General features: G+C 38.4%; 1 protein-coding gene across 1 annotated transcript in view; it reads left to right on the top strand.

Moving 5' to 3' along the window:
- The first annotated feature begins 500 nt into the window (after window positions 1-500).
- Window positions 501-18,493, top strand: part of GNB1 (guanine nucleotide binding protein (G protein), beta polypeptide 1) — a 20,688-nt gene continuing 2,695 nt past the window's right edge. The window contains exons 1-11 of the mRNA XM_010005192.1: window positions 501-560; window positions 1,978-2,029; window positions 9,002-9,109; window positions 9,767-9,805; window positions 11,503-11,609; window positions 12,164-12,227; window positions 12,431-12,593; window positions 14,448-14,514; window positions 14,880-15,081; window positions 15,431-15,647; window positions 18,046-18,153. Of these exons, the coding sequence (XP_010003494.1) occupies window positions 9,053-9,109; window positions 9,767-9,805; window positions 11,503-11,609; window positions 12,164-12,227; window positions 12,431-12,593; window positions 14,448-14,514; window positions 14,880-15,081; window positions 15,431-15,647; window positions 18,046-18,152 (1,023 nt within the window). The 5' untranslated portion in view covers window positions 501-560; window positions 1,978-2,029; window positions 9,002-9,052 and the 3' untranslated portion in view covers window position 18,153. The remainder of the gene's footprint in view (window positions 561-1,977; window positions 2,030-9,001; window positions 9,110-9,766; window positions 9,806-11,502; window positions 11,610-12,163; window positions 12,228-12,430; window positions 12,594-14,447; window positions 14,515-14,879; window positions 15,082-15,430; window positions 15,648-18,045; window positions 18,154-18,493) is intronic.

Raw genomic sequence — 18,493 nt, 5'->3', positions numbered from 1 at the left:
TACTTTTTGTTCTCTCCTGCTTTAGAAACCCCAGGTCTAGATGTTGAGAACATCAAGCTCTCAGCAAAGCATGGTCATAAGGGTTGATAAAGGCAGAGTATGGATGAAGCTGGTTACAAGAACACTTTCTTTTGCTGAGCCCATTCTGTGGTGCAGTGACTGAGTTGCCCTGTAATTTTCATTTTGGTTTTACCAGGCTACATTTTAGCTAAAAATGGAAGCTTGTGGCAATGCAGATATTTTTTTTCCTAAGTAGCTTGTCTACTTTTGTTCTCAACTGAGCTCTGTCTTCAATGTAGAACTGAAAATATCTCAGTTGCCAGGATTGAATTCTGCAGGCATTGCAGGATGCTCTCAGCATACCTAACTGAAAACTTAACCTAGTTTAAAGAATAAACTAAACTTTGTGGAAAAGTTTGCTGTTATGCTTCCTTACTCTTCTTGCAGGCTGGTTAAAGTAGCTTTTTTTGTTTTGTTTTTGTTTTTCTTTTTTGCAGAAGGCATATGAAATCTGCAACACCTCTCCTGCATTAATGAGGGTGCAGCACAGGACAATAATGGTGTGTGTTTTGGCCTTTGCTATTGTGTATTCTGTGTGCTGTTAGTCTTCCAGCATAATTTTACTTGTTTACATTTCAGGTAATTCTTTCAGAATTTCATTAGATTTCATTCTCTCTGCAGCGTGGCAGATTTTTGTGTCAAGACTTCTGAAAGCTGAATGTAGTTGATCTTTTTTCAGAACTTAAAATGGTCATGTCATGTGTTTGTGTCTTTTGGGGGGATGGAGTTTGGCCTCTTAAGTGTGAGTTAGTGTTTTATGTCTAAAAGTGTGTTGTTCTGGCAGTAACAAAACTGCTTACACTGTGATGATTTCATAATCACAGTATTAAACTGTTCATCTATAAATGAGCTTGGATGAGGATGACCCATATCCTAAGTAGCTTAACCTCCATACCAGACACTGAAGTGGTTTGTAAATGTTCCAGCTAATAGTGAACTGTAAAATCAGAGACACATTACGTGTCAGCATTTCGGTTTAAAGCATATAAAGTTGTAAACTGGCTTTCTGATTTAAGGTTATTTTGATTCAGTGCATTCTTGCTTTGTGCTTAGAATAACCTTCCACTGTCCTGATGCAGTGACTGTCAGGATGTGCTCTCAGGTGTCCACGGCCCTTGTCTTGCTGTGTGGTAGGGACAGATCGCAGGTGTTTTGAATATTCAAGTGGTTGTCAGTGGTTCAGATCTTGGGGAGAACTATAGTTATTTCTTTGTGCTGCCAGAGGAGAAAAAAATGGTTCAGAAATTTCTTACAATATTTTTTTCACTTTCCTACAAAGCCAATTTGTATGTTAAATCACTAGTCTTCCAGACTGAGTGTGAGTTACTTAGTGTGTCCATTTTTCCTTTTTTACCTTTTAATACATGTAGTGATTAGAAGTCATGACTCTTCCAGAAGTGTTGTGCTCTCACTTGAGCTTGTTAGTAGGAGGTTTATGTAACTTCTTTTGGTAAAATAGATACCTTGATACTTAACAGTGCTTAGAAAGCAAGTGTACCTCTGGAACACTATTGAGCAGAAATAGTTTCAGTGCCTTGAAAATGCAGGTGGGGGCACTTAGTAGTGCAGGGGAAATTACAGTCTTGTATGAGTGAGACAATCTTCTACAATCCCAAACTCTAATGGTGTGAACATCTGTATGACTAGAGGAGAAGAATTACTTATTTGAGGATTGCAGGAGTTTTCTTGGAAAAAGGAAAGCTTCTTGACATGAGCAAGTCTTTTGGTTACGTTAGTATTATTAAAGCAATGCCCCTTTCCTTCATGAAGACAAGCCAGCTGTTAAAAGTTAGCTAACAAAAAGTAGTCTGTGCTTTTGACAGTATTTTAGTTCCTGCTAGATTTGTTAAGAAAGTGGTGTTATTCCTTGAGAATTGTACTAATTCTGGGGTGTTTTTGTTGTTTTTTTTCTTCCAGAATTTACATGTTTGACAGCAGAAGTTGGCTTTCTACTGTACTGAGAGAAAATGTAAGTAGAGGAACTAGATGATTTCTTTGTTCTAGTGCTTGAGAAACTCTTGCTATTTTTTAAGTGCCTAACTTCAGGTTTTTAGCTGTTCACCTGTGCAAGCCTTAACTATCTGTTTTCTACTTTAGCATGTGTATTCTTATGTCAACAGGAAGGATTTTTAAATGGCCAGGAAAGCTGTTAAATAATAGATGTTAGTGCTTCCTTCTTTCTGAAATGGAGCTGGCAAAGCAGAGGGAGACCATAGATAAAACTGTTTCATCTCAGTGGGGCAGAGAACTGTAATAAATAAAATGATGAGAAGAGTTATTCTTTCATGAATGAAAAATTATTTATCTACCATGTTTGACAAAAGAAGGCCAAATTTCTTCTGAGCAAAGTGGCTCGTGTCAAATGTTCTTTTCAGCATGTCTGTATTATTTGAACGGAGCCTAAAAATTTCAGAGTTTATGTTCAGTGTAATCATAATTACTACTAATATCCTTGGAACAGAGAAACCTTCATTACCTTACAGATGTGACTTCAAACGTTCCTGCCTCTTGTGAAGCCCCTTAGTCTCTGAGGAACATTACTAATTAGCTATATGTTGTATAGAAGTATTTCTTCAGTTAAATATTTCAATTACTAGGTATTTATCTACTTTTCAAAAAGTAAGTGTCAAACTAGCCCTGTTTTTCTCTAAACCTGTCTTCTGAGGTGTTCTCTGTTCAATTACCATGGTCAATCCTAGGCACCTCCAGTGATATTTCTTGGAGGAGCAAAAACTGAACACTGCTCCCAGTGTAGAAAAACCATTACTTCTACTCTGCTATTAGGATATTTTCAGTATTTTTGTCCAGTATTTTAACAAGTGCTGAGTATTAAGCCAATTTTTTTTTTTTCTGTTTTCAGTGCATGTTCTGCAGGGGTTTTTTTCCCCTTTAAATAAAATCACAGAAGCCTGTGTGATACATTTCTTCTGTTGTGTTCCTGTATCCATTTTCTGTGATTTCTAACTTCTAACATTATTTATACTTTTTTTTTTGTGATCACTGTATCTGGAGATGTATGTACTTCAGTATTAGAAGGCACCCCTGATTTTTTGTCTACTCTTTTAAGTCACATAAATGGGAGAGGGAACACCTTACATTTGTTCCACAAGCAATTCTGATCTTTCTTACTGTGTTTTCCATTAAATAAAAGTAGTCATCAACATATACTTCTGATTAAATAGCAAAAAAACCCTTGGATTTCAAAGCCAATATGATGTCAAAACATGGGAACTAACAGTGGATTGTGTATAATTCCTTTGTCATTGTGAACATGTACAAGCTGCTGTGCATGTTGCTAATAGGATTTATGGTATCTAATAGATTAGTACAGCTTCATTTAATCAGATGACCTGCTAGGAGTCTGTCTGGTAGGCATAACATGAACTGATTATTAAGACTGTAAGGTTTTGGCTCTGTTTTTGCAAATGACATGATTTGCTTTTCCCTCGCTGTTCCATGTGCACTGGAGGGATGTGAATTAGCAGGAAAGGTGTTGAGGGAGCAAATGTCAGACAGCCTGTTCGTTTGGGAAGGAGGTGATTTGGCAAACCTCATGAAGTTACTGTATTTGGGTAGCACTCTAGCAATACACATTTCAACCCTCTGTGTTAACAGACTTTTCAGCAGCACTGGCTGGGTGGGATTATTTTCCTTGTTGGTAGCATTAATGTGGAGTAAAAATACCTTTTAGCAAAGTTTGGCCATCAGTGGATGGAAATCCTAAATATTCAACTTAATGACAGCTGTGATTTCAAATCTGTGTTCTCTGTAGAGATGCACAGGACAAGCTACTTTGTAAAGGATGGAAGACCCCATCCTTCTGAATTCTTTTTTGTAGGAATGGTGTGAGAAAATGAAATAACAAAGTGCTGTTAATAGGTAGTTTTAGAGAGGAAACATTTAACCCAAGACTGTGTTTAGGTGAGTTGCATCCAACTCTTCCCACTTCTCTGATGATTCAGACAAACTTCAGTCTCCATACAAATGTGATAGTACTAATGATACTGGTTTCAGTAACTGGGCTTAATTGGATTAACAGCTTGAGCTCTGGAAAGGACACTTAAGTCGTGACAATTAAACAAGTGAATTTGAGTTTTTCTTTTGCCTTTTGAGTTGTTCTGTCACTGTTTTCTGTGTAGTGAGCTTTACCTTTATGTTAGAATGATTTCTTAAGTGTATGTCTATTTGCAGGAAGTGTGGAAGTTTTCTAGATTTCTTAAGTCTTTCTACTCAGTTCAGAGTTGTTCAACATAAAATTGACTGCCTGAACATACATAGCTTCCCTCTTACATAGAAATGTAGCTTAGAGGAGAATAAACCCAGAAGTTGTTACTTTGAAATGAGTGACATGATTAATCCTTTTGACATAGTTGAATTGTGAAGTTTTATCATATATGGAAAGTAAAAAATTAGGGGAAATCAATACTTTAGTTTTTCTGTGTGGGAGCCCAGAGGAACATAGTGACGCTTTGGTGGGTAACTTGTAAGAAGAGATTAGAGAGTTGGGTCACTTGGAGTAGTGAAGAATAGTAAACTGCCTTGCAAGTATGCTTATTGTTGTCCCTAGCAAGAAGAGAATTATCTACAGGGTATTCTTGTCAACAAGATTAGGGGGAATTAGGCTTAGAGCAGAGACACTTAAGCACTTCAGCCTGTGGAAAGGTCTTGAGTGAGTTCAGCAAAGTGAATGTGTTATTCTCGAGCAGTCTGCCTTCAAGAGCACAGGGACATATCCAGGAGAAAGTGAGGTAAGCATGAGTGTCTCTGCTACCAATTTTTTCACAGCTGTGGTGATAAATTGGAAAAAAAGGAACCTGAGTAGTGACTTTTTGCATAAGGTTTACTTGATTTAGAAATGTAATAACTTCTTTCAAAACTCCAGTAGCAGAAGCATCATCCATATCAAGCTTACAGTTTCCCCTAGAAACCTCCTTTTAAAATGGGGCTTAAGTACCTTTAAAACATGTTGAGAAACAAATTCATTATTCCATCATATTCAGTTGTGCTGGTTTGAGCATAAATAGAGCAGTCTCTGCTTGTTACTTCTGTGTCTGTAATAAAAGTAAATATGTATGAAGTTTCCCACTTATAAAAAAGTGAGAATAGATAAAATTGTTTCCCCATGTTGCTCCTCTTTTAGAGATTTTTTTAAAAAAATGCTAGGTATTCATAAGCTCTTCTGACTTACAGTGTAGCTGAAAAGTACACAAGAGGATGGGACTTTTTTTTTTTTTTTCATTAATCTCCTATTTCTGCCATAATTTAAATTGCCTAAGACTTAGTGTAAAAGAAACAGACACATAGTCAAGTTGGTTGGCTGGTTGTCCCACAGGTTTTGCAGTCTGCTTCAGAGAACTCCTATATTTTAATGCCTTTGGCTTCAGGAGGATTTTTGTTTCCTGAGAGTGAGTTCAGTCATGTTGGCAGGAGTTAGAACTTCCTGTTGATGTTGAAACGACTACAACTACAAAGGGAATGTGGAAATCTGGTTCAAACAGAAATGCTGGTCAGAGTTTGGAATTGCCTAGAATACATAGATGGGACTACCATGTAACTCTAAAAGTGCATCTGACTTCAAGATATTAACTTACCATATGGATATATTACAGATGGGAGAGATATCGAGGGTTGGAATACAATCAGCTACTAATTGTCATGCAGTGAATGCTGAAACACGAGTCTTGCCTAGCAAGTGATTGAAGGTCCAGATCTATGGAAGCTGCTTTGGTACCAGTAGTTGTGATGTTCTTGTAACTCCTTACTGCCTGTGATAATGGAGACAGTGGAGGTATAAAGGTTTCTGTAGTGTAGGTAAAGCTTTTTGAAGTTGTTCATTAAGAGGAAGCTTTCTCTAAAACATTGAATTACTTTTTGAGGTGGACTTTGCAAATAAAGCATTTTAAGAGCTTAGCTGCACAGTAGGTAAGGCAGGTTAGGTATATGCCTGTCCAACTGTGTGATAAAGTGCAGTAATGAAATGACAAGTTTGGGTTATGTTAGTGTGTTTAATTCTTGCAGACTGTAAAGGAGTTTGGGTTGTTCTGCCCCTGCATAATGTGGTGCTTGGGAGACAATGGAGGCCAAGTGCTGAGGCAGAGAACTGTCTTGAATTTGATGTGGGCTTATCTGCAACAAAAGTATACCTGTAGTTATTGTGCTAACGTGAAAGCATAATGGGGGTTTTACTGGGGTGAAGACAGATATGAATCTGTACGTTGTAGCTGAGCCATGATATCCCATCAACCAGGGAAGGTGGTTTATGTTCCTTCAGCTTGGTTGAGGCTGTGTCAGTGTTTCTGCAGGAGACACTCGACACCATTGGGCTGCTGCTCTGACATTGTCATTTGCAGCAGTGCCCTTCAGTCCAGGCTGTATTGAGCAGTAAGGCACAAGCATGAAATAAACTTGTATGATTTGTTTTAAACACTGGATATGCAAATAATCCAGGATGAAACTGCAGGGTTCAGTTTCCATGAAGTGAACTTTCTCAATATGATTTTTTTCCCTAGGATTAATCTTCATTTCCTTAGGCCCCTTCCTGTTCCATATAAAGTAGTTTTGCTTCATTTAAATGCAAGAGAATTCTGATGCATACTGCACAAACTCTGGCAGAAATAAGCTGTATATTATTTTAAGCTGTATATTACAGGAAAACATCTACTTTGACATTAGATTATTCATCCTATTATATTTTAAAATAAAGCTCTTTAAGTCTTCAGTGTAGTTACCTGTAACTGCAGCTGAGAATCTGATGTCTTGTCTCTTAATCCTGTCCTTGTGTTGCTGTGACCTTGAGCAGAAGACTTAAGTTTTGGATTATAATTTCTTTCTCTTAAATAGGAATGATACCATCTCTAAATTCTTTGCACTCCGCTTGGATAGGTTGGTATTTGCTTAGTGGGAAATTGGCTTATAAATTAACTTACAGAATGGCAGAAATAGGAGTGGATATCAAAAAGGTGAAAGGTCTGAAATTTTGCAGCTTATTCTTGAGAATAGACTTTAAAGTTTTGTAATTCCTTTATGACTAGAGTAGTGTTATTTCAGTGTGTGTGATCTACTGGAGCTGTAAACAGTTGTCACTGCATGCTAAAAACTAGGGGGACCCAACCATGGTGTTATGTGTTAAATGTAGAAAGAACAAAACCTCTGGAGAAATAAAAGAGCATTCCAAAGAAAAAAAGATGGTTATATGATCATAAAACACCCTTGATGGGTTTTCCCTTAACTGGATTTTGGACTCAGTTGTACAAGCAATCTTAAAGGGGCTTAAAGATGATGCTGGCACCAGAAGAGAGAAAGAATAGATCAAGTTTCACAGTAAAGTGAAAGGGCTTTGAAGTCTGGTGAATGGAGGTTTTGAGATAGAAGCTACCTAAAACTCCTTCTCTAAAATACTTGGGTTTCAGAGAAGAGTCTTAATTTGTTAATGATTATATGGCAAGGTCTGACATTTGTTCCTTGAGGTCCTCAGTTTGGAATACCAGATACTAGGAAGGGAGCTCTGAGAGAAGTCTGGTTACATGGGATAGCAACATTTAGGGAATGTTCAAGTCTTAAAAACTCCTGAAACTTCTCTCAGTAGTGGGGGTTGTTCTGCTGCTTTAACTTGACTTCACAATATATTCTGTTACAGTGGCCAGATAAAAATATGCAAGTTATCCCCAACTTTCTCCTTGGGAAGGGCTTTAGGAAAAAAAAAACCCACCAAAGCCCACATGCTTGCAAAGATAAATAAGCTGATTAAATCTTAACAGAATAATATGTAAAGCTGCTAGCAAAGCATTTGTTTTATTTAATAGTAGAGGGTGGATTCTGGCTAATAAAATGTTCTAAAAACACTGTAACACTACCAGTGTTTATTTATAAACTCTGGGTTTTCTCTGTAGCATTTCAAAATTGAGCCTATTATCTTGTTCTGCAGTAAAACATGTTTCTTCAGCATCTTGGTATCAAGCTGCATAGATTTTAAAACAAAGTTTATGAGCAGCTGAGTTTGAGGTAGAGAATGTCAGTGAAAATGCTAACTATCTTTCTAGAACAGTGACTTTTAAAGATAAGCTGTATGCCCAATGGAAAATATCTCTATGCTTATATTGGAAAACAGTCCAGTAGTTGAGCTTGATCATTGATAGTTGTGTTCTATTGAGCCTCTGTCTTGTTGGCTGCAGAGTACAGCAGACAGGGGTGTATGTCAGTGATTTGATGGTTACTGATGCGCAGAAAATAGTCTTAGAAGGGGAAAATATCTGTTGGCAGTAGTTTATCAACCTGCTCCCCTCAATATAACAGAAAAAAATACTTGTTTGACTCTGGCAACGTGTTAATGTTAGAATCCATTCTGGAAATCTTAGGGAGATAGTTCAGCAATTAACAAAATCCTGAGCGATGGTTGTGAGTGATCTCCTTTTATCCAGCTAGCAGATCAGCATTTCTCATAACGGCTTTGTTACAGATAACGTTCATAATAGGTCTTTTTACAGCATTTTGCAAGTGCATGTGTCAGCCTGTAAATACTTAAGGTGTAATTCTTTGGTAGGAGGAATCCTTATTCTTAAGACCTACAGAGAAATTCTGACTTTTATGTCTAGTGTTACCGTTATCTGCTGGCTCACTCTTGGGAAATTTGAGTCTATACAAAACTGAATCAGGAAAACACTGATGAAAAAAAATGCAAAAAAGAAGCCTGGAGGAAAGGAGGAGGTCAAAATTATATATTATTTACTGTGGTTGGAGAAAAGCTAAGCATATTTGTGTGTGCTAACATCTTATTCTGAAAATAATTGGGATTAATATTTTCACTGTATTATGGTGCTTATAAACCGATCTGTTTTGTTTGTTTTCAAGTGCTGTTTGAGATGGTTGAAAAGACTTGTCTACTCTGGTAATTTCCAACTATGACTTCAACTAATTCTCATTATTATCATTATCTGTCTTTCAGATTTCTGGCTGTTTCAGAGGTGGCAGTGAAGCACACCTTTAGCACAGGAAAATGAGTGAGCTCGACCAGTTACGCCAGGAGGCTGAGCAACTGAAAAACCAAATCAGAGTATGTGTTGTATCCATGGATCTTGAAGCCATGATACAGATGGGTGGTCTGTTGTGCATCTTGAGGAGAATAGAGATGGACAGAAATGATCCACTAAGTTAAAATGTTTTCAAAATGTCATGTTAATGTTTTGGGTGTTTAGGAAGGGCAAGCATGTGTAACTGCTTTGGGAAATTAGCTTTTGTCTTTAGTGTTGTTTAGAAAATAGTAGTTACAGAAATAATGCACAGAATGGATCAGATCAAAATTAATGTTTACTGAGGTTTTTTTTTCTGACCCAGACCAGGTAAGCAACTTCCTGCTTATAAGGTCAGCTCTAAGGTTATTCAGGGCTTGGTCCAGTTAGGTCTTGGAAAACCTCTAAGGATGGAGGCTGCGCAGCCTGTCTGGACAAGCGTTTTCATTGCCTGACTGTCTTTGTTATGAAAATCTGGTTAGCTTAAAAGAAGCAGCAAATTTTGAAGTTAAATACTCAACACCCTCAAAGTGTTTTGACAGCAGACAGCATGTCATATTCATGCTGCAGTTAGGATGGGTTCTCTCGGGATGATAAGCAGAAGTGCTTTCTGAACCTTGTTTGGAGGGTGCTTGATCAACGTGACAAAACACAGATTTTCTTAACATTTCTTTAACTTCTTTTACTTTCCTCTGTTGCAGGATGCTAGGAAAGCATGTGCAGATGCCACCCTGGCTCAGGTAAGCAGTTAAGATTCTAACATGAACTACAAAATTTTGTCTCCTTTACCTTCTTACTCCATATTATCTTTTTGTAAGTGCAAGTGAGCATGTTTTCCCTCTTTTTTTTTTTCCCCTTAAGTGTTCTTTTCCAGACATAAGTACATTGTTCATGCCTGTCCAGTTTCTGAGAGCTGTAGCCCTGAGCAGTAGTTTCTTGTAGCAGTGACTCAGGACACCATCTCTACTGTTCAGTGGAAAATAATGCAGGGGAGCCCCAGAGTTGTGCTACGTATATAGTTGTAGTTAGTTGCATCACCATGATGATCTGGGCCATAATACCTGCTGAGGTTAACCTACTTGCTCATTTCCACCCAGGGCTGCATTTATTTCTGAGCTGCTACTGAGCACCTTGCTCTGCTGCCACAGTTGGATCCTGTTAGCTTGACTTCAACCATCATTAACTTGTGGAGAGAGAAATCTATGCTCTGTAGTACATCTCATGGAGATATGGTGGGGTTTTTTCAGCTGTCTGGCAGGAATTTAGACTGAAACAGATTATTATGGCATCAGAAGAAGGAAGCAAGCCTTTTTTTTTCCCCTCAGTTTATTCTTGTCACCTACTTCAGTCCATTAGCATGAATGTTGCCTATAATCCTGTGTGTCTGGTATAAGATAGGTGGTATAGAAGTGATGGATGTCAGTTTGTTAATTTAAAATGTCACTAAAATGCAAAGTGAAAAAGGTAATACCAACATTTATTTGAGTGTACACATCATGTAACCTCATTTTATGTGCAGCACAGTGTTGAGTATTTTCCAGGGTAAAAGCATGGGGAGGGAGTGGGGGTGAAGATTAATAGATGTCTACCATGAAAGGAGTTTTATGTCAGGGAAGCATTCTTATCTGTTCATCTGAGTCCTAAGCTGTGTTGATAGCCTTTGAAAAGAAGCAGAGGTCTTTGCTCTGATGCACTTGCTAAAGAATTTTGTAACATGGAGACAGGAGAAGCATACAGCCATTATCCGTAAAATCAACTTACAAACTCTTGGATTTGTTGTGATGTGTACTACTTATGGTGCTGGAAATGTGTTGTGCTATTCTGGTTTTTGAAAACTGGTGCTTCTCTCCAGACTGGAGGACTTATATTAAATTTCACAGTGAAAGGACAGCTAAACCCATTACTTCCTCACTTTGCTGTTCACTTATTCCAAAGACTACCTTTATCTTCAGGAAGCTTAATACATCAGGAATATTATTAATTTAATAATCCTATGCTTGGAAGGGAAAGCCATTTGGATCTGAAAGTGAGTTACTGATTCATCCTTTAAAAGTGGAGGTGTGTTTAAAGCCTAGTACACTGCCCATGCTGCCCCTTACTCACCACTCTGGAAAGAAAAGTATTAGTCTACCACAATTCTTTATACTGGAGTATAAAGCCCAGCTCAAAGGTCTGAAATCCTAGTAGTCTACAAAGATACAGTCTAAACCAGGTTTTAATAAATAGGATAAAGAGGCTGCTTTCTCCATTTGATGAAGACTTACTGCATAAAATTATGTAACTTCTTATTAGGCAATGTTAAAAAAAAATCAGTTAATATTCAAAATGTGGGACTTTCTTTGGTCTGCACTGGAATGCTCATTTAAGTGCAGTTGTGTATGATGTGTTACTTCTGGAGCTATGACATGACAAGCTTGTGGCACCCTTCCTCTTTCAGATCACAGCCAATATTGACCCAGTGGGGAGAATTCAAATGCGCACTAGGAGAACACTCCGGGGACACCTGGCTAAAATTTATGCAATGCATTGGGGGACTGATTCCAGGTTGGTGATAGAAAGTCAAATCACTTGGCTTCATTGTTACCTATTGTACCTATTAGTGTGCCTGATCTATCTTTTCAACAGAAAAAGAGGCAGGTAAGAGAGCTCTGAACAATGATGCCTCAGTGCTGACAGACATTTGAGGTTTTTTGACATCTTAGAACTTAAAGTCCTGATTTGAAAATAGGAAAAAGGAAAACATGTTGACAGTGTAGATCCTCAAGCTGAAGAAATCTGAAGCCTGTGTGTAGAACACAGAAGCACTGATTCCATTCAGGTTTTCTCCCTTAGTTTTCAAGACTGAGGTGTTAGTTATGTGGCTACATTATTTTTCTGAAGTCAGAAGGTGTGAACATGTAGGTGTTCCATCACACATTTCCATAATATTTACCATTGAAATTGAGTACTTGCAAAATTATTTCTATAATGCTAATAACTGAATTTGGTAATTCTGCACTGTACTGAAATGGCCTTGGTAGTGGAGACAAATGTCATCATAAAGATGCTCCTTCTTGCCTTACTGCAATTAATGTGTTTGCCTCCTGTTCCCTCTCTAGGCTTCTAGTTAGTGCCTCCCAGGATGGCAAACTTATCATTTGGGACAGCTATACTACAAACAAGGTAAGAGACTAAGGATATGGTATTTCCCTAATGATAAAATAGCTCAAGGTGAATATTCCAGTTAGTTCCTTGGTAGAAAACTTATCAAAATGAGCTGCTTGTGGCTTTAGTGAGGCATTGTTTTTTAACTGCTGATTGCCCCTTGCAGTGAATGATTTAATCAGTTGTTTTACAAATGAAATGCATTGATCTCTCCATTTCAGGTGCATGCTATTCCCCTGCGTTCATCTTGGGTCATGACTTGTGCATATGCTCCTTCTGGAAATTATGTGGCTTGTGGTGGTCTTGATAACATCTGTTCCATTTATAACTTGAAAACTCGTGAAGGGAATGTACGTGTCAGCCGTGAGCTAGCTGGTCACACAGGTGAGTGCCTCTCCAGGGGGATCTGAGTTATCTAACCGTGTGGTGAAGATTTAAAAAAAAAAAGTATTTTAAATATAGTTTTCTAATTAAAAATGCATACTTCCTTGTGCAGCTTTATTTCTCTGGGGAGGCCTTAGCTACTGTTTTTAAATGGCTTTTTCTCCCTCTGTTTTAAAAACTTTAAGGCTGACACTGTTTGAACAAAAGTGTAAAGAGAATGTGTGTTAACTTAAGCAAGGCAGCTGCCTTCTGAGGGAGCTGTGCTTTAGTTGCAGAGGTTTGCGTTCTCATTGCTTCCTCTTCTGTATCTCCTTTCTCCCCAAAATGCAGTAGCTTAATTTTTGCCTCAGTTTAAGGTGAACTGTCTTGTCTGATGAGAAGAGATGGGTAGGCTTGTAGGCTTTGCCTGTTGAATTAGGGTGTAAACTGTAGCTGGAAATTTCTCAGAGAGATGAAGCAAAATTAATCTAGTTAGATAAGGATTGTAGACAAGCAGGTGTTAGGAGTTTTGAAGCAGGAAAGTCCCTCATGGTGCTTAAAAGCTAGTGTTTTATGTGTGATGGATGAGGTGGAAATTTTTCTTTCTGAACAAACCAAGAGACCCAGTGTCACAAAGCACCTTTAAAAGCTGATTCAGTGGCAAAGATAATTCTCACTTGCCACAGAATGTGCAGTTACTGGAGGTGAGCACCTCCCATGCAGTAGCACCCTAGAAGATGTGAACTGCTTTTTTATTTTGTCTGATAATGGACAGTGTATTTTTTTTTTTTTGTGAACAGGATTGGGAATTGCTCAGAGGAAAGCCCAATGGGTGGTTTCTTGAACTCCCCTGAAAGTTAAAACACTGCTTATTTAGTAGGCCCTCTGGTATCTTGTAAAGTACTAGTGTAGTACTAGTACTAGGGGAGTACTGAGCCTGTCACACATCACTAGTTTTCTGCATTCTTGTGGAATTAGTAATACCTCCAACAATCTGAGAAAGGGAGTGGACTGCAATTAGGCAGGATCCCTAAAGCTGCAGCTCTGAAGCTGCACATCATCTTCACAGCCTGTTTCCACCCAGAGGACCCCAGAGCACAGCACAGGCCCAATGCTCTAGAGACTCCAGCTGTGCTGCAGAGAAAAGTGTCTGCTGGGACCTGTGTGCTGCTGGTTTTCTGCCTGATCAAGCCTCTAACTGTACAGAATCAAGAAAATGCTATGAAGACTGTTCACTGAAGGAAAAGGAGGTTACTCAGAAATAAATAGTTATACATTAATGTTTTTTATACAGAGATATTAACTGAGTTCAGGTATGCTTAATGCTACTGAATTTTCTTTCAGCTATTTTTCTTACAGAGCAGGATTTATGTCACTTAGAGGAATTGTGTATCCTCTGGGTATGGTTAAGGGTGTGAGTGCAGAGTTGATTTGACCTTCAGATAATGGTTGTGATGTGACCAGTGATTTCTAAAAAGGAACTCTTCTTTCCTTATCTCCTGCCCCACCCTGCAGGACTCAGAGAAAATTGGAATGGTATTTGGACACAGGGAGCTTTGGCTATCAGAGTGTGGCTGTGTGTGTATCAAAATACTGAAATATGTTTTAGCAATAAAAAGAGCATTTGTTCTATGATATTATTACTGCTTAATGATCTGTACTGTTATACACTATGGCTGGGAATTGTCAGGAGCCAAACTACACTTTGTCCAAATGCTTGAATATATTCAACACAGACAAGTTTTATATATTTTAGGCTTATATAGTAGATATTGCTGCCTCCTTGGGAGAGGAGAAAGCAAATATAAGCAAGCCAGTATGCAATGTGAAGAGTGATCTCTGGTCTTACTCATCAGCTTTTTATTTTGTTTCTAGGATATTTGTCATGCTGTCGTTTCTTGGATGATAATCAAATCGTTACCAGCTCTGGCGACACCACTTGGTAAGCAGGAAAATTTTGACATGACTGTTAGTAATGGCTTTTCACAGCTATAATCTGTTATTGAAGGAAACTTCATTCTCTGTAAACCTGATAGTCACCCAGAAGACTAAATGTGATTAATAACTGATCATATATCATGTTTTTACTAGTAATTGAAAACTTGGACTGTAACACAGCTAAATAGCTCAACGAAGAATGTTTATTTTTCCTCTCTAAGTTTTTTTTTTTTTTTTCTTGTTAGTACTTCATGGAGTTTTACTTTTTAGCTCTGATGTAAATGAACAGGTTTAGGGAATAATTCTTGTCTGGATCTTTTCATGGAGCATGAGTGTGTTGATTTTTGCCTTTTTAATCATTGTTTCAAGCGCTCTCTGGGACATAGAGACTGGTCAGCAAACAACTACATTTACTGGGCACACTGGAGATGTCATGAGTTTGTCTCTTGCTCCTGATGCCCGGTGTTTTGTTTCTGGTGCCTGTGATGCCTCTGCCAAACTGTGGGATGTTAGAGAAGGGATGTGTCGACAGACCTTCACTGGCCACGAGTCCGACATCAACGCCATCTGTGTGAGTATTGGCTGGAACAGGGGACATGGTCTTTAAATCTAGACATTTTTATATTTCTCTGGTCTCCGGTGTGTACTGCATGTAGTATTATGGCCTATTTTCTTAATTGTTTTTGGAAAGTAACCTGAAATAAGTGCAACTTCAAATTCACTCTGGTAAATGGAAAGGGGGGAGCTGTTCTTCGTGTGCACTGAGTTACTGCACAGGTTTTCCCTGATGGCAGTAGTGGGGAGGGCTGTGCTGCTCTGCTGCTTCTCTCTGCCACTTGCTCTGTACACAGTGGTATGTTCCATGAAGAGTCGAGTCTGAAATCATGTCTCTCTTCCTTTTTCTCTCTCCCTCATTCAAGTTCTTCCCCAATGGCAACGCGTTTGCCACGGGCTCGGATGATGCCACGTGCCGGCTTTTCGATCTTCGGGCTGATCAGGAACTCATGGTTTATTCACACGATAACATCATCTGTGGCATCACCTCTGTAGCATTTTCCAAGAGTGGACGTCTCCTCCTAGCTGGTTATGATGACTTCAACTGCAATGTCTGGGACACACTGAAAGCTGATAGAGCAGGTAAACTTTTTTTTTTGTTTTAAATATTGTAAGCACAGGGTGACACGCTGAGTGTGGGAGTTGGCAGATGCACAGACCTGTCAGCAGACCCTGTCTCAACTTTAAAATTCTGGGATAACTTGTTTTAAGGTGGCCAATAATGAAAATAGCTTAATGATGTTATTGGGATAATGCTAAAGGATGGAAGGGAACAAGGGATGCTTGGGATCAGGGAGATGATTGCTATTAAAAACAAGTTTTTTGGGGGGAGGGCTATTTCTTTTAGACTTTGTGGTATTTTTAATGTACAAACTGTTCAAAGCAATTCAACGTGAATGTTGCTATTTATATAGAATTTTTTTCTGATACTTGTAGCAGTAGCTGTAGAGGCAACCAGCAAAACAACAAACTGTGGAGACTGTCTTGTGAGGAAATAACTATGAAATTTGCAGTTTAAAGATTAACACTTACCAAGCAGAATATTCTTCCACATGCAGTTGAAAGGATTAGTTGCAAATGCATTACTTGGTGCACATTTGCTCATTGTTTTGAGAGGAGAATATACTGCAGGTAGAAGAAAATATAAACATACATGTAGTCCCGGACTACACCAAATTAGTTTCCATTGAGTTTGCTAATTTCCATCTCTAGCAACTTTGTTTTACTACTCAGATTTTATTCTTTGTTTCCTCCAAAATTCATTATAATTTTTCTCAGTGCTCAGAAGTTGAAACTGAGGACACTCAGTTCAGATCTTGTAAAAGAGTTTTTGGTTCTATTTGCAGATTAATAGTACAATTATTTCAGCACTAAAATATATTTGGTGTATCAGCCTTGTCTGTGTGTTGAGGTTCACAAGTCAAGATTCTTGTCCTTTGATTGTTGAGATCATAAATGTGTGTATAAGCCTTGGTGGAGATGAATTGAGACATTTCTCTTGATTCATGTGTAAGTTAGTTTACAGCTGGCTGTATTTAAGTACTGTGGTTTTTCCTGTATTTTTTCTTGGAAGGACCTTCACTAAGAAAAAGATCAGGAGGTGGTGATCTTGCCTACCTGTAGCAGTGAGAACCAGTTCTTTATACTGCCCTGGATTTATGGCCTGTGTACTCATGAAGTGTGATTATTGCCAAGTTTTAGAACTGATTTAACTACTTTTTCACATATTCAGCTTATTGAAATGTTCCGAGACTTCAGATTGCTGAGCAGATTTGACACTTCTGTCATGCCTGATTCTACGTGAAATACCTTGGTGGTTATTTATTCTGTTCAAATTGTGTAAGACTTCTTGTTGCTCTGTTTTACCAAATTGCAGCCCATACTAATGGTGATGGTAGATGAATTTTGGTATTGTCTGTTTCAACACTTAGGGTTTGGCTTCTGCAGGAGGCTTAGACACTTGCTTGGATTGAACAGGATCTGGAGGTGAATGGTGTTAGTCACATGGTGTTACTGCTTTCACAAAGTGTACCAGAAATGTTACTACTTCAAACATCAAGAATCCTTGTGTATGAAGTAGTCATTTTTACACTGAATAGTGAAAAAAATATTAATTTTTAAACATAACAGTTTGTGTAAGCACTGAAACTGGCTTAATTCATGTTCTGTGTTGGAGAGTAGTGAATGGCCCCCCAAAAAAAGCCCACAAGTATGAATGAGGAGTTTCATGAGCAGTGTAATTGATGTAGAAAGATTAATTTTAAGTCTGTCGAGAATATCTGAGCTCAGTGCTGTGGACTGGAAAGAGCTTGAACATAATTGGGTTTTCTTTTCATGTCCTTGAAACTGTTAAAGGGGATAGAGGAAAATGTTGGCTACTTTAATTTTTCTGTTTAGTGTCTGAATTCTTTTTTTAATGATACTATAATTGAATTGTAGCAGATCTCCATATTGACAAATAGATTGTATGTAGGAGTTTAAATCTTGTAAGTGCTTGTAAACTTAGTGAGATAAAATTGGATGAAAAATGCTTCAGTGTTCATAAGATAATTCAGCTTAACTTTGATTTTACACAAAAATTTTGTAGAATCTAAGTCAACTTTATCACTATGGAGAGGAGATACTATGAGCCAATGCAGTGCATGCTTGTACTGTATTTATTGCTAGGACCTTGTCAGCAGAAGTTTTGGGACTGATTTCACAACTTGCAAGAAACCAGTAAAGGTCATAATGTGGGGAATATATAAAGCAAATTCAGGGATAACGTATTATTTGCTGATTTACCCCCTTATGAATCCACAGTTATATCTAAGCTTATGCTTTCAAAGCCAGAAGCATTTAAAAATTCCAACCCTGTTTGTCCAGCATTTTTTAATGTACAGGTTAGACTAATCCCAGGGTGTGTGCCTCAGTGTTATTGAACTGAAATATGAAATCAGCAAGGTAATGTCACGTGTTTGATGCATGTTCTTATTTATAGGTGTCCTTGCTGGTCATGATAACCGTGTCAGTTGCTTAGGTGTGACTGATGATGGCATGGCAGTGGCAACAGGATCATGGGACAGCTTCCTCAAGATCTGGAACTGAAGTAGGTAGGTGTCCAATTAATAAAGGCTCTCCACGTTAGGTGTTCAGAATGCTTTTCTGTAGGTCCAAACAGTGCTGTGTTACTGATGCTGCAAGCGTGGGGTTCAGGTTATAACCGTGTCAGTTGCTTAGGTGTGACTGATGATGGCATGGCAGTGGCAACAGGATCATGGGACAGCTTCCTCAAGATCTGGAACTGAAGTAGGTAGGTGTCCAATTAATAAAGGCTCTCCACGTTAGGTGTTCAGAATGCTTTTCTGTAGGTCCAAACAGTGCTGTGTTACTGATGCTGCAAGCGTGGGGTTCAGGTTTGGAAAGTCACTGGGGGGGGGGGGGGGGGG

The sequence above is a fragment of the Chaetura pelagica genome, unplaced genomic scaffold (genome assembly GCF_000747805.2).
Source record: "Chaetura pelagica isolate M959 unplaced genomic scaffold, ChaPel_1.0 scaffold159, whole genome shotgun sequence".
Taxonomy (NCBI): domain Eukaryota; kingdom Metazoa; phylum Chordata; class Aves; order Apodiformes; family Apodidae; genus Chaetura; species Chaetura pelagica.
The sequence above is the reverse complement of the archived record's forward strand: the minus strand, read 5'-3'. Positions and strand labels throughout refer to the sequence as shown.